This window comes from Macaca thibetana, chromosome X (assembly GCF_024542745.1).
Source record: "Macaca thibetana thibetana isolate TM-01 chromosome X, ASM2454274v1, whole genome shotgun sequence".
Lineage (NCBI taxonomy): Eukaryota > Metazoa > Chordata > Mammalia > Primates > Cercopithecidae > Macaca > Macaca thibetana.
In genome coordinates, this window is record NC_065598.1 from 44,604,019 (window position 1) to 44,620,570 (window position 16,552).

General features: G+C 38.8%; 1 protein-coding gene across 18 annotated transcripts in view; it reads left to right on the forward strand.

The window, feature by feature from the left end:
- Positions 1–16,552, forward strand: part of KDM6A (lysine demethylase 6A) — a 232,189-nt gene that overhangs the window by 127,689 nt on the left and 87,948 nt on the right. For all 18 annotated transcript variants that reach the window (XM_050775561.1, XM_050775562.1, XM_050775563.1 and 15 more), the window contains exons 5-6: positions 5,392–5,450; positions 15,010–15,130. In XM_050775561.1, coding sequence (XP_050631518.1) covers positions 5,392–5,450; positions 15,010–15,130 — 180 coding nt within the window. The remainder of the gene's footprint in view (positions 1–5,391; positions 5,451–15,009; positions 15,131–16,552) is intronic.

Sequence of the window (16,552 nt, forward strand, 5' to 3'; positions counted from 1 at the left end):
AAGAGAAGGAGAAAAAACAGGTATTGAAGGACTAAGAACTGGGAGGACCTAGGACATCTAATTAGGGAGTACCCAAGGAGGTTCAGCATAGCCCTGCCAGCAAAGATTATTTACTTTAAGAGGGAATTTAGAGTGGCGGTTTGGGATAGCACTAGGAGATATCAGCTGTGATGGCTTGGAGTAACAGTGTAAACCGGCAGTGTAAACACGAGCAGGGCATTTATGAGTAGTTGAGAACGGTGAATAGGAGTATGACTAGACAGAAGACAGTAGGGATGAAAGTGTTTTGGGGTGCAGTCTAAGTTGGTCTGGTGTCTGGAATGAGACTGGGACCTGATAAAAAGGAGTGTCCACACAGGAGCTCAAATGGGCTGTAACCTGTAGCATTCCGAGGACAGGCCTGAATTCTGAGAAAGGAAAGTGGTAAAAGTATTGTCTAGTCCCTTTTAAGTTGGTGACTGAGCTTGGTGAAGTGTGTTTTTAAGAGACTGTTAGTCTGTTCTACCTTTCCTGAAGATTGAGGACGGTAAAGGATATAAAGGTTTCACTGAATACTAAGAGCCTGAGAAACTGCTTGGGTGATTTGACTAGTAAAGGCTGGTCCGTTATCAGACTGTATAGAGTTAGGAAGGCCAAACCGAGGAATTATGTCTGACAGAAGGGAAGAAATGACCGTGGTGGCCTTGTCAGACCGTGTGGGAAAGGCCTCTACCTATCCAGTGGAAGTGTCTACCCAGACCAAGATGTATTGTAGTTTTCTGACTTGGGGCATGTGAGTAAAGTCAATTTGCCAGTCCTGGCCGGGGCAAATCCCCGAGCTTGATGTGTAGGAAAGGGAGGGGGCCTGAACAATCCCTGAGGGATAGCAGAATAGCAGATGGAACACTGAGAAGTGGTCTCCTTGAGGATAGGTTTCCAGGATGGAAAGGAAATGAGAGGTTCTAAGAGATAGGCTAGCGGTTTGTAACCTAGATGGAAGAAGTTATGAAATGACGACAGAATAGAATGGGCCTCTGAGGCTGGAAGGAGATATTTTCCTTAGTCTAAGAACCATTTGCCTTGTGTGGGAAGAGATTGATAGGTGGAAGTTTCAGCCGGGGAGTAGGTGGGAGTGGCCGATGTGAAGGAGGAAAACTGCTGTGAGGGATAGAAGTTGGAACGCTAGCTGCTTTTTTAGCTAACTTATCAGCATAAGCATTGTCCTGAGCGATGGTTGGGGGAAGAAAATAGATTTTGGAAGTTATGGGGGAAGAAAATAGATTTTGGAAGTTACGAGAACTGTAGAGAGTTGAGCGTAGTTTGTGATTTCTAGGGCCTCTAACAGTATTAAAGCAGTGGCAGCTGCTGCGCGCAGACATAGACATGAGGGCTAGGCTAAAACAGTAAGGTCAAGTTGTTTGGACAGAAAGGCTACAGGACGCAGTCCCGGCTCTTGTGTAAGAATTCTGTCCGTACTAACCATGCCTAGGAAGGAAAGGAGTTGTTGTTTTGTAGAAGGGATTGGGGTTTAGGAGATTAGCCGGACACGATCAGCAGGGAGAGCACATGTATTTTTATGAGAATTATGCCAAGATAGGTAACAGATGAGGAAAAAATTTGGGCTTGACTGAAGTAATGGGGGCTGTCTGTGAGGCCTTGCAGCAGTACAGCCCAGGTAATTTGCTGAGCCTGATGTGTGTGAGGGTCAGTCTAAGTGAAAGCAAAGAGAGGCTGGGATGAAGGGTGCAGGGGAATCGTGAAAAAAGCATCTTTAAGATCAAGAACGGAATAGTGAGTTGTGGAGGAAGATATTGAGGACAAAAGAGTTGTACGGGTTGGGCACCACAGGATGGATAGGCAAAACAATTTGGTTGATAAGGCGCAGATCTTGAACTAATCTGTAAGACTTGTCTGGTTTTTGGACAGGTAAAATGGGGAAATTGTAAGGAGAGTTTATAGGTTTTAAAAGGCCATGCTGTAGCAGGCGAGTGATAACAGGCTTTAATCCTTTTAAAGCGTGCTGTGGGATGGGATATTGGCATTGAGTGGGGTAAGGGTGATTGAGTTTTAATGGGATAGTAATGGGCATGTGATTGGTTGCCAGGGAAGGAGTAGAGATGTCCCACACTTGTGGGTTAAGGTAGGGGGATACGAGGGGAGGATGTGAAGGAGGCTTTGAACTGGGAGAACAGGCGGCAGTGAGGTGTGGCTGTAGCCTAGGAGTAGTCAGGGAAGCAGATAATTTAGTTAAAATGTCTTGACCTAATAAGGGAGCTGGGCAGGTGAGGATAACTAAAAAAGAATGTTGTCCAAATTGGCACCAGAGTTGGGGAGTTTTAAGAGGTTTAGAAGCCTGGCCATCAATACCCACAACAGTTATGGAGGCAAGGGAAACAGGCCCTTGAAAAGAAGGTAATGTGGAGTGGGTAGCCTCCGTATTGATTAAGAAGGGGACGGACTTACCCCCCACTGGAAGAGTTACCCAAAGCGTCTCTGATGGTCCAGGAGGCTTCCGAGGCGATGGGGCAGCGTCAGTCTTCAGCCGCTAACCCAAGAAGATCTGGGAAGGAGTCAGTCAGAGAGCCTTGGGCCAAAGCTCCAGGGGCTCTGGGAGGGCTGCCAGGCGAGTTGCACTGTCCGATTTCCAGTGGGGTCCCGCACAGATGGGACATGGCTTAGGAGGAATCCCGGGCTGTGGGCATTCCTTGGCCCAGTGGCCAGATTTCCGGCACTTGTAGCAAGCTCTTGGGGGAGGAGGTTCTGGAGGAACCCCTGGCAGCTGCGGTTGAGGCGTTTGGAGTTGTGTGGTGGAGATGTGACTGGGGTTTGTCTCACAGTGGAGGCAAGGAATTGCAACTCAGAAATAAATTGCTACTTGGCTGCCTCTACTCTATTGTTGTACACCTTGAAGGTGAGGTTCATTAAGTCCTGTTGTGGGGTTTGAGGGCCGGAATTTAATTTTTGGAGCTTTATTTAATGTCGGGAGCAGATTAGGTAATAAAATAAAATGCATATTAAGAATAAGACAGCCTTCTGACCTTTCAGGGTCTAGGGCTGAAAAGCGTCTCAGGGTTGCTGCCATGAACTGGGCTCGGGTTTTCTTATTTGGGGAAAAAGAGCCTAAACGCTAACTGATTTGGGAGAAGTCGGATAAAGAAAAAGGAACATTAACCTTGACTATGCCTTTAGCCCTAGCCACTTTTTTAAGAGGAAATTGCTGGGCAGGTGGGGGAGAGCTAGTCGCAGAACGAAACTGTAAGCCAGACCGGGTGTGAGGAGGGGAGTGATAAAAGGATTACAGGGTAGGGGAGCGGAGTCTGAGGAAAAATTGGGACCTAGCTCGGCCTGGTGAGGAGGGGAGAGGTCAGATGGGTCTGTAGAAAGGAAGATTAGAAAGACTCAGTGACGCTTGGGGTTGGGACTGAGGGGACAGGCGGGAGGGAAAGAAGGAAGATTTGGGATGAGTTGCATTGGGAACAGAGACTAGGGAGGGACCAATGTGTAAAAGAATGCCTGGACGTCAGGCACCTCAGACCGTTTGCCTATTTTACGACAAGAATTATTTAGATCTTGTAGGATGGAAAAATCGAAAGTGCCGTTTTCTGGCTATTTGGAACTACTGTCGAGTTTGTATTGGGGTTAAGTGGCATTGTAGAAGAAAATAAGGCATTTAGGTTTTAGGTCAGGTGTGAGTTGAAGAGGTTTTCAGTTCTTGAGAACACAGGGTAAGGGAGAAGAAGGAGGAATGGAGGGTGGAAGGTTGCCCATAGTGAAGGAGGCAAGCCCAGAGAAAAGAGAGAGTAGAGACACAGAGAGGAGGAGTTTGGGGGTTCTTGCCCTCCAGAAAAGCGGGAAAGGGTTCGGGGCGCGGAAATAAGGGATTGGGGCGCAAAAATAAGAGGTTGGGGCGCAAAAATAAGAGGTCAGGGTTCTTGCTCCTCCCCTAGAAAAGCAGAGAAGGGGTAGAAACAGGGAGAGAAGGGGTCGGGGTGCTTGCCCCTCCCCCAGAAAAGTGGGGCTTGTCGCTGAGGCTGAAGGACCAAGGCAGGCGTCCTGCAGCGTGGTCAGACACCTCTGAAACGTGGGTGAGTAATCAGAGAGGTGTGCCTGCAATGATTAAACACCAAGGGAAGGCTGCCTTCCCCAGTCCGTGACCGGCGCCGGCGTTTTGGGTCCACGGACAAAACGTGTCTCCTTTGTCTCTACCAGAAAATGAAAGGAATTGAAATTAAGAGAAGGGAGAGATTGAAGGGTGGCACCAAGATTGAAAGGAGAAAGAGGTTGAGGGATAGTGAGAGAGGTTGGAGAAGACAGTAAAAAAGGGGCCACTTACCCGATTTAAAATTGGTGAGATGTTCCTTGGGCTGGTTGGTCTGAGGACTAGAGGTCATAGGTGGATCTTTCTCATGGAGCAAAGAGCAGGAGGACAGGGGATTGATCTCCCAAGGGAGGTGCCCTGATCCGAGTGAAGAATTTAGAAGATGAAATTTGTTCACACAGATCAGTATGAAAGCTTTACCTTCTTTTTTAATAGGGAAGGTTTAGTAAAATAGATTTGCTTGGTTATTGATAAAACATACTAGGTACTCAAACATTTGCTGTTTTTGAAAATGAGTAGGAGCTGGGCATGGTGTCACATTTCCTTTAGTCCCAACTACTTGGGAGGCTGAGGTGGGAGGATTGCTTGAGCTCAGAAGGTTGAGGCTGCAGTGAGCTGTGATCACGTTGGTGTGACAGAGCGAGACCTTGTCTCTTTAAAAAAAAAAAGAGAGAGAAAGAGAAAAAAAAACAGGGAGTTATATAAATATAAATTATATAAATAGCCGGTTCCTATTTGGAGTTCAGAGGTCAAAGTTAGGATAAGTGTTGACGCATGTCTGTTTCATACTGCAAAAGGAGTCAATGATATTTAAAGCACAAGATGTTCATGCCTAGGTGATGATTGGCATGATACTATTTTTCTTAAATACTAAAATTTGTTTTAGGTTTATCTTGTGCATTTACTTTGAATTATAGCTACCTTCCTGGCAGTACTAAATATAAAATTAAATCCAATTCAAGAAGCAGAAAGAACCAGAGAAAGAACGTAGATACAAGCAAGAGAGAATAGGATAACATAAGCTGAGCATTTTCATATTCCTGAAGAATCGATTTTTAATTTTAGATTTGACCATAGAATTTCTGCTAGTAAATATTCTTATTTCTGGGCTGGAATACCTCTCTAAGTTGATTGGAATTTGTACCATCTGATCACTGTTATTTTGGTATTTTAAAAATATATTGTAAATATATTGTAATTTATGATAGAGTTTTAGGACTTAAAACATCTTGGATACCATATTTTACAGTAATAACGTCATATATGTTAGATACAAGTATTTTTCCTAAAAATCTTTTTCCCTTCCTTTACAGAATGCTGCCTTTTTATATGGTCTTGGTTTGGTCTACTTCCATTATAATGCATTTCAGTGGTAAGTTGACATAAAGCCAGTAATTCAGTTGTTTTCAGTAAATGGCTTGTTTTGTTTGTGCTTGATTTTTGTGTGTGTGTGTGTAATAAATACAAAATTTGCTGTCATTAAACCTACACTTTTCAGTAATCTCTTGAAATGATTAGATTGTTCCTTGAAGGGTATTGACTCACCTTAGATTTTTAGAGTTGTATGTTTGTTTTCCTGAAAGAATCTAGTATAAGATTCTGTTGAAGAAGGCTTAGATTAGAAAGCTTTTTGGAATTTCTCAGTCATTCATTATGGACTGGTGTTCCCCAAGTTATTTGAACTGGCAAATCACTATGATCTCAGAAGTCAAGATATGTGGGTAAATGGTCTATGATGGCTAGTTTTCAGACTTATAGACAAGATTGACCGCTTCTCCCTGCCACATACCAGATAGCACTTTCCAATATCCAGTAACTAGGCACCAACTCATAAACTCTTAGTTCTCTAGAATAGTACCACTTCAGAGTTGGAGATTAAATATAATAGTAACAATATGTAAGATTTTCTAAACTGTAAAGTGTAGTACCCTGTTATGGCCTTTGCCCCATTGTTGTTTTTCTGTTTACCAGACAATAGTATGCGCTAATGGGGGGAAAAAAAAATATATATATATAGTTTTAGCTGAAAGATTGGTATTGTGGTCACAGCATTGCCACTTAGTTTGATCTTGAGTTAAATAACTTCTCTAGGTCTGTTTCCTCATTAGTTTATTTATTTATTTTTATTTTTATTTTATTTTATTTTATTTTATTTATTTTTTGAGACAGGGTCTCACTCTGTTGCCCAGGCTGGAGTGCAGTGGTGTGATTGCTGCTCACTGCAGTCTCAATCTACTGTGTTCAAGCAGTCCTTCCACCTTAGCCTCCCAAGTAGCTAGGACCACACAGGCACATGCCACCATGCCCAGCGAATTTGTTTTTATTTGTAGAGATAGGGCCTCCGCCTATGTTGCCCAGTCTGATCTTGAACTCCTGGCCTCAGGGCATGCTCCCACCTCCGCCTCCCAAAGTGCTGAGATTTACAGGCATGAGCCACCATGCCCAGCCTCCTCATTTGTTTAAAAAACAAAACTACATAGCAGTCACATGCCTTTCCTATAGAGTTTTGATGATCAAATGAGATACAGCACATTTTATGAAATGTAAACCCAATGTAGTTTCTTTTTTTTTTTTTTTTTTTTTGTAGGGGGAGGGTCAGAGTCTTGCTCTGTCACTGGTGTGTAGTGGCACGATCTTGGCTCACTGCAACCTCTACCTCCCGGGTTCAAGCGATTCTCCTGCCTCAGCCTCCCAAGTAGCTGGGATTACAGGTGCCTGCCACCATGCCTGGCTAATGCTTTTGTATTTTTAGTAGAGATGGAGTTTTACCATGTTGGCCAGGCTGGTGTCGAACTCCTGACCTCAAGTGATCTGCCTGCCTCAGCCTCCCAAAATGCTAGGATTTACAGGTGTGAGCCACCACACCTGGCGGCATTTTTTTATTGTTAGCGTATCTGACCTTTTCAGAGTCCCTTCAGTGCTCCAGAATTTTAAGCTCCCGGGTGAATTCTGTGGGAGTCCAAAGGAAGGTGATTGAGTGTTTGGCAAAATGTTACAACTCTGTCATATATCTGTTGGGCACCCTGAATACTTATTACAGAACGTTTACATATGCATTGACAATGATTTTATATGGTTTCCCTAAAGAGGAGGCTTTATACATGGATGGTTTTTCCTAGTATCTTTTTTCTTAGCTTTTGGTCTTGTTGACTTTTGATCATGTGTTGAAGCACTGCTTTGTTAGAGAATACCTGTGTGTATATAGTGTATTATAATGATTTAGATCACTGGTTTTCTTTGTAAATCTTACAAAGGTATAATTGATTTTTATGAAGGAACTTTGTAATTTTATTCTCTCTTAAACTATCCTAAATAAAGTCTCCTAACTTAATGTTCAGTGTATTGTATTTAAAACCAAAAATAGATTAAGACTTTTAAAATCTTTCCATTTCTTTAATAGCCTACTTATAGAATTCAGAATTCTAAACTTTTAGAATTAGAAGTGGTCTTAGAGATAATTTAGTTTTTCCCCCTTAATTTTACCTTAATTTTGTAGATGGAGAAAGCAGGGGTGTGTGTGTGTGTGTGTGTCAGTCAGTATTACGTAACTGTTGAGTGGCAGAAGCAAGTTTATGCTCATATTCTCCAATCAAATATTTTATTGTACTCTGTCCCCAGGTTTTAAGATTGATAGGTGGTTATTATTTAATCAGTATTTGTCATTGTTCACTTGAGCACAATGATGTAGTCTTTATGGCCAACTAGAAATAATTTTAGGTGAAACCTGAGGGGAGGAATTCTTCAGTTCTACCTCATACCAGGCAGTTTTCGCATACCTGTGGCAATTTGTAAGCCTCTCTATGTACTGGGGTTAAGAACATAAAATTAGTAGTGAGGTGAACCTGTCAATAGTTCAAATGTTGATTGCTTTAATAAGCATATGGCCATGTTAAGTTAGCAAGCTTTTAGTTGTGATTCCTTATCTACATATGATTTCTATATTTTTCAGTTGACCTAAGAAATGAAACCGAATGATACAAGGACAATACAATGTCTGTATTAATAAGTGCCCCCTGCTCTGTTGATCCTGTCCTGGTTACCATCATTTTCTCATGTCTTGAGTTTCAGTTCTTATAGCTGCTTCCTAAAATGATACATCTCACACCCTATCTTATGAATTCACTCTGGCTGTGTTTTTCTCTTGTTAATCAAATGTTCTTTCACAAATTGTGCCTCACATTTTTGCTTTAACTTGCTATTTCTTTAGCAGCTATAAAATTAGAAAGTATGGAGTAGGTGCTTGGTGATAGTTTTAGAGTACAGCCTTAATTGATTGGAGCTTATTTAGGTTAAAACTATGTTTGTGTTTTATTTGTAGATACTTATTGATTACTGGGATCAGGAATTTTTTGTCACATATCAGGTTCTTTGGGATTTATTGAGAAATATTTCTAGGGGTGAATATGGGTTTTTGTTTTGTATTGTCAGTATGAAGAATCTGCCTATGATGTTTCAGAGTATTGTATCTCTGGTACATTTATAATTTAAGTAAAATGTGATATTTGCTAATTGTGTCTGTTGGCATTTGATGAGGTTAAGCATTTTATGATAGTATGTGTGACCAACGTGTGTCTCAGTTGGTGACTTAAAATGTTATTGAGAGCAATTTTATTAACTATAGTGTTATTGTTAACCTATTGTCATGTTATGCTACCTATTTTTTCTTTCAGAGTTGATTTTATTGGTTAGCCTCTAGATAGTACAATTATTTGGTCGGTTTTTCCAGTATCAGTTGCAGCCTCTTCTTAGACAGAGGAGACCATGCAACTGTTCCATCCTCACTGGACTTATGGTAACAGCTACTTTTACTCAGTAATCTGGGACCAAACTTAAAAGATGTTGAGAAGGATAAAGGAAGACATAGAAGCAGAGTGTAAAATATATGCAGCAGAGTGCTAGAAACCAGTCTTGCCATTCCTTTACATGTGCATGCATGCAAGCCCCTGCGTTCACTTGTTCTTATTCATTAAGGTGGCTAATTGCTCGGGGATACCTTGAACTGAGCTTCTTGCCTTTGGAAGGAAACCTATATCCTAGGGTGAGAGTAAGTGAAATACAAAGCAAGGAAAAGTTAGACTAAAAAAAGATAGTTGGGGGAAAAAATAAAGTCAGTACAATAGAAACCATTCTTCCTAATATAGCTTATAGCCATCTCTCTAAATATATCTTCCTAAGAATCTTTATTAACTATCTCTGTCCTGTAACCTTTTTCCTTCTTCCTATTGATCAATATCAGAATGGTCTTATGGCAGCAAATGTAAGAGATACTGTGCTAGAGGCATAGGATTTTGGAAATTAAGCCCCCAAATATAATTGACAGGCTTAATAAGGAAATGTGATAATTATTACTTTGACATCAAAAAGGATTAGGAGAATGAGGTAGAAATGAATTCAGAAAGATAGAAATATTAACAAATTACTAAAGTTTTCTTTTTTCCTTTCTCTTCTCTTTTCTTTCTTTTCTTTCCTTTTTTTTTCTGAGAGTCTCAGTCTGTCACCCAGGCTGGAGTGTAGTGGCACAATCACGGCCCACTAAAGTCTCAACCTCCCGGGGCTCTAGTGATCCTTCTGCCTCAGCCTCCTGAGTAGCTTGGACTACAGGCTTGAGCCACTATGCCTGGCTAATTTTTTTGTATTTTTTGTAGAGACGAGGTCTCATTGTGTTGCCCAGACTGGTCTCGAACCCCTGGGCTCAAGCAATCCTCCTGCCTTGGCCTCCCAAAGTGCTGGGATTATAGGTGTGAGCCACGGAGCCTGGTGTAAAGTTTCTGTAGGATTTATTTTCATAGCACTGTACTAGTCACAAGTGTTCTTAGGGGTGTAGGAATTTCTGCTCTCCTGTATAGTCACTGCCTTGGGTTCAGTAAAGAAAAAGAATAGTGATTTTAATGATGTTCTTACAGCTTTTTGATGGAACATAGACCTAATGCATGGTGATAACATTGATTCTGAGGCTTGTCTAGCATGGAGCCTGGCAAACATCTAATTGTATTTTTGAGCTGTCATGATACAAACATGCTGTTATATTTCCATTGAAATTAAGCAGTTGATGTTAACATGTTTTGAGTTTATTATATATACTTTCATTTTGGAAAATAAGTAGCAGATTTAAGGCAGTTCTGATAAAATTACACTTAAACAGTGATACTTAGATTGCCAGATAAATTTTGGAAGGGCTTTGATTAATTAGGCTTCTGGGAAATTGTGGATAAAAACATAAATCTTGCAATAGGGTAGGGGAAAGAAAATAATCCCACTCCTGAGGTGATGAAGAGGGGCTAGAGAGGGGAAAAGAACCAGGACAGGTGATATATTAGCAACTGTCAGTGCGAATAATCCAGGGTATGATATTTCTAATTTAGCCTCACATTTAAGGTCATTTCTGATTGAACCTCAAATAATCCTTCTAGCCTACTGCTCCCCTAAATATTAATATATTCTTTGTGCCAGTCACACTGTATTAACGTTTCCCTGAAAACATCTGAAGCATTTTTTTTTACCTGTGTGACTTTTGCCTTCTTCCATCTCCATCTTTTAAAATCTTACCTGTCTCTTGCTTCATCAAATGTTTCTAATTATTTAGAGACAACTTCTAAATTTCCTAATACATATGTATATCTGTGTTGTGTATGTATGTGTTATAACTAAATTAGAGCTAAAATATTCTTTTGTTAGTATGAAAATTTGTGGAATTAGTTGATTTATCCCTTCATACATCTCTGTGAGAAATCTCCGGTTCAGCTTATTAGCCTCAGAGAACTTCAAGTTTTAATTAATTAATTAATTAATTTATTTATTTATTTATTTGAGACTGAGTCTCACTCTATCGCCAGGCTGGAGTTCAGTGGTGCAGTCACAGCTCACTGCAACCTCTGCTTCCTGGGTTCAAGCTATTCTTCCGCCTCAACCTCCCAAGTAGCTGGGACTACAGGCATGCGCCACCACGCCCAGCTAATTTTTGTAGTTTTAGTAGAGATGGGGTTTTACCACGTTGGCCAGGATGGTCTCCATTTCTTGACCTCGCGATCCACCCACCTCTGCTTCCCAAAGTGCTGGGATTACGGGTGTGAGCCACCACGCCCAGCCAACTTAAAGTTTTATTATGTGTCTTTCCAAATGTACTGAAACTGTGCTAAGAATATTAAGACTATTATTTTTACTGTAGTTTTAGAGGAGGCTTTAAAAAATGACTTTGTAGAAATCTTATTAAAAATGACCATTGTGAAATATATTCAGCACACGTGTATGTTTTTTGTAAGTAGTGTTATTGAGGTTTTAGCTTTGTATCATTTTCTTTTTAAAATGGTTGACAGTGGCAAACATTAAATGATAAAAACCTTGAAACTGAAAATCTATAGAAATTATTTTGATGATATAAAACTGTATTTTTCAGATTTTAAGAAAAATACCAATGATACCATGCAGAACAATGTGCATTTCTTTTGTTTCATTAGAGAATATGCTTTAAGGATTTGAAAACTGTAAACCTCTCCAGGGATTGTATCATAAACATATTTATGGTTTCTGGTAGCTATTTCTCATGTTCTAAAATTCTCTGTCAGAATTCTGAGGTTAACATAAATTGAATGTGTTGATGATTTAGTCTAGTTTGTGCCATAGAGATCATGTTCTGGCCACCTGCATTTTGGTGAAATATGAATGCGGTAAGCTGATGACCAAAATTAGAATGTAGTCTGAGTGTTACTTATTTTCTCTACTCCCCCACTCCCTCAACTCTAACTCCAAACTCTAACTCCAAATCCACCGTCCCTTCAACTTCCTTCTCCCCCTCCCCCAGTGTTTTTATTTCTTATTTATTTACTTATTTGTTTTTCTTGGGATGGAGAAACCTGAAGATGCACAGAGGAGAGGAGCATGGGTAAAAGTGTAGAAAAGGAAATGAATTTACATGTTTGAATAATGTGTTTTGTATTAGATGAGAAGAATTGATCAGTAAAGAAGTCCCATCAATTAACTGTAAACGTGATGGTACAAGTAAACATCTATTACATTTGAACCCTCTGCTGTATTATTTTAGGATATTAAACATAGAAGAGAAATACAGGCCTCAAGGAATACACTTGGAAAAACTGGAGACAGCACACTGATAGGTAGTGAATGAAATGATTGGATTGTAAAGTGGACCTAACTGCTGCTTTACCCTAAGCAAAAATCGTTGTTGACCAGTTTGGGTAGTGTGTCTTGACAATAATAGTGGGTTTAGAGGGGAGCAGAAGACTCAAAATACTATAGATCAGGAGAATTAGTAAGGAAAAGCAGTGAAGTCAAGAGAACCAGTATTTAAGAATTCCTGAGATAAGCCAGTTCATATCTTATGGAGGAGCAATAATAGGGCATAAGAGGAAATGGAGTTGAATAGGTACTGCTCACACATCTTGAGTGCAACATGGAGATTTTATTTATAGTATCATAATTGTTAGGCAATCACAGGAGCCACATGTTTGAGGGAATATGTACAAGCCAGAGCAGAGCAAGGAAAGTCCTTAAGGAGACTATTTCAGTAATCTAGTAATGAGATACAGAAGCAGAAGATTGGGTCTATAAGGTTTTCGATTAGAGATAAACTTTGAAAGGTCAACGAGGAGAACTTTGATTTTATATTTATAGGTTGCACCTTGTCCTGGGCACTTAATAGTCCCTAAAGAGTAAACGTAGACCCAGACGACTGTTATTTGGAACATGTGTTTTTGCTTATAGATTAATAGTGTGTGTGTGTTTTTAACCCCAGTTTGTTAACAGACATAGAGAACATGTTAAACTCATATTTCTTTGCACCTGTGTGACATTGTGAACTAAATGGAAAAGATGTCTGTGCTAAAGGCACCCATGGAGTAAGACACATCCACAAATACTATGTTTAGGGAAAAGGCTAGAAATAGAAACTGAGAGTAGGAAATATTGCACCTGAGGGGCTGTTTTTGTACTGTGTTCCTTCTCCTTCTCTTGCTCACACACCCTTTGTTACATCTTTTTCCTTTCCTGAATTCTTTATTATTTCTTTCTTCTTTTCCACTTTCATTCTTTTTCTTTCATATCTTTGACTCAGGCCTGCCTGGGTTTTTTATTGGCATGTGTGGACATTGTTTGGTTCTGACCCATTCCTTTAGAGAGTTTTCTGGTCATATCATAAGGTAAGGTTAAGAAGCATTATACATAATTTTATTATTATAAAATATAACATACCTATGGAAAAATGCATAAATCATCAGTGTATATCTTAACATGTTGTTATAAAATAAACATTCAAGTAATCACCACCTGGATCAAGAAATAAAATACTGCTGTCACCCCAGAAGCTTCTAAAAGCCTTTGTATACCCTTTCCCAGTCACACCATATGTTTGAATTGGCACCATTTATTGCTGCAGTTGTTCTCATCCTAACCCTTTTGATGCCTTTTCCAAACATGTGACTTGCCCCAACCCCTAAGTGTACATTGATTGCGATAAGTAAGAAGCTGCCTTTAAATGAGAATGGTGATTTACCAGTTTTTGCCTGTCAGTCCTTTAATTCGCCTCTCCTGCCTCAAAGCCTATATACATCAGATAATAAAACACACACATACCCCACCTACTTAAAAAAAATCCACTTAACAGATGGATACCCAGCTCCCCTTCAGAAGAAAGTTAAGTACTGTCATAATCAGGGTAAAGGTGTCTGATGCCAGACCTGTGTTCCACCCCTCACTGCCATCTGCAATAAACACTACCTTTTAGGACTCTTAATTTTATAGTAAACATGTACATAACCATTCACATATTTTTTGGGAAGTAAATAATGTATGAATCCATCAAAGTAAAGTTACTAAAGACATGAAGTATTATTTTGCTCTATTTTGTGGCTATGATGTTTTGATCTATTTTATACAAAAGATTGTTTTTGTTTTGAAAGCATCTAAGATTCTAAATTGCCACTTTAAGGTCTGTAGGGCTAGAGATAATTGATTAAAAGTTTTGCAAAGAATATATTAGCTTGTGCTTGGAAGAAGCTTTAAATCATGTAGAAGAACCTAAAATGATACTGAATATACTGTTATATCTGATATAATGTTCAAAATTCAAAGTAGACATTTTTCTTTGTCATTATTTTAGTATTTATTTTTGAGTCGGTAATACATTCACATGGTCAAATTAAACAATATAAAAATGTATTCAATGAAAAGTGTTTCTTTCCCCAATCCCTGAACTTGTTCTATTAGTAATCAAAACCTTTTATAAAAGATACACTGTGAATTTGGGGCAAAGATGAAACTGATAGATGAAGAAAAGTGGAATGGAATAGAGAAGTAGACCTACACAAATATGGATATTTGATTTAGAACAAAGTAGCAACATAGAGTTTTGGAGTAAGGATGATCATTTCTACAAATGGTGCAGGTACTATTGGATATCAGTTTGGAAAATATGAAGACTGTCTCTTAACCTCACATAGTATAAAAGATAAGGTACAGGTGGTTTATATGCCTAAATATGGAAGACAAAAATGTAAAATTTTAGAAAGAAGACTTATTTTTACAGAGTAGACTAGAAACAAGATTAATCCATATCCTTAAAAACTTTCCTGTCTGCCCCACCCTGTTTTCCCCTAGGAAATTTCAGAAACAATGAAATCAGTTATTTATACTGATAATTTGATTAAACCATGAAGTACTGTCTGTTTGAATAATTTAGAGTAAATTCAACTGATCTTCCTTCCCCTTTATATCAAATTAGATTATATACATTTAATTATATAAAAGGTCCATATGCCCCTTTTCAATTTTACTTTTTTAGTATTTATTAACATCATTTTTATAAAACCGACATGTCCTTTAAAATAATATTGCATAAAACAGAAGTTTCAATGTACTACCAAGCAAGAATTCATGCACGTGTTAAAAAGTTAAGATATCTTATGTCTATATTCTTTCAGGGCAATTAAAGCATTTCAGGAGGTGCTTTATGTTGATCCCAGCTTTTGTCGAGCCAAGGAAATTCATTTACGACTTGGGCTTATGTTCAAAGTGAACACAGACTATGAGTCTAGTTTAAAGGTAGGTTGTTGGGTTTTTTCAAGATACAATGTTTAATTTTGTGGGGTTTTTTTGTTTTTGTTGTTCTTAAATATCAGAGCATTGAGAAATGTTGGAATTTATATTGGCACTTTAAAAGAAAATTTGAAAATTCAGGTGACAGAACTGTTTATCAACTGTGAAGTAAAGTTTCAAGGTACAAAGTAGTTATGCTAAGACTTCCATGGTAACATTATACAATTATACTTTTAAAAAAATAGTTTTAAACTAAGATCTGTCATCAGGAAAGGGTGAAGGTTTCACTCTGTTTGGATATGTAAATAACTCCTCTGGAAATGATTTGCCACTGTAGAGTTCAGAACCAGCTGAATGGTTCTAAATGGATGTTTATCTGTGACCCAATCATTGACTATCTGTTTCCATGGGTCTCAGTACTTCTACCAGCAGAAGCACATCTTGTATTTAAATTAGAAAAAAGAATGTTCTCTGTGAGGCGTTTGGACTGTTGGTTTGTGAGCATAAACATTGTTGGGAAAAGATATGTTGTTGATTAACTTCCTATCCATGGAAATTTGATATTTCTCCAGTTTTTCATTTTTCATTGAGTTTTTTGTGCTATCTGAACCATCAATTTAGGTGTTGCTGGGCTTTTTCTGAAAATAGTGCTTTCCTGCCCAACAGAGGAATTATGTTTTGAAAGGAGTAGCAGTTCTAGGAAAAAGTTTAAGTTTTTGTGAATTTATGATTATTGTTTATAATGGTTGTTGTATTCTGAATCTCCATTGCAGACTATCTTGATTCTAATGGAGGGGTGGTTGGGGAGATAAAGAATGACATTCAAGTAGATTGTAATTTGAGCTCACTAATAAGGAACTACTGAAGGTTAAAAATAAAAAAAACTGTACTCAAGAGTGTCTAATTGTTCTAGATTTTTAAAGTAGAAAGCTATTCAAGTACTGTTTCTACCTTACATGAGTTAAAAGACAATGCTTGGTGATGTGAAAGAGAGAGGGAGATACAACCAAAAACACTAAGAACAGTAGATTGCGAAGAATTTAGATCACACAGTGGTTGAAGGTAAGTGCAGTCTAGGAATAGGCTCCAGGGTAAGTGCAAGTAGTGTGGACAAAGAGGGATGCCTGGAAGTTAACACTTTTCCTCAAGCTTAGAGTAGTAGCATTTTTGACACCATACTGTCAGACGTCAGTGGATATGAACTGGAAAATAAGTTTGTAAAGCTGTCTCACATTTTTTTGCAGTTTCTATTAGCTATCAGAGACTCTTAAAATGTCTTATAGTACAGAATAAACATTTAAGTATTTCACAATATTGTTACAACATGCTTATTATGTTGCAGAAGTGTTTTTGGTAGCAGTTTGGTAAATGTTGCTTAGGAAATACATTTGAAGGGAAAAGCAATCAGATGTGTCCCAAATTATGGAA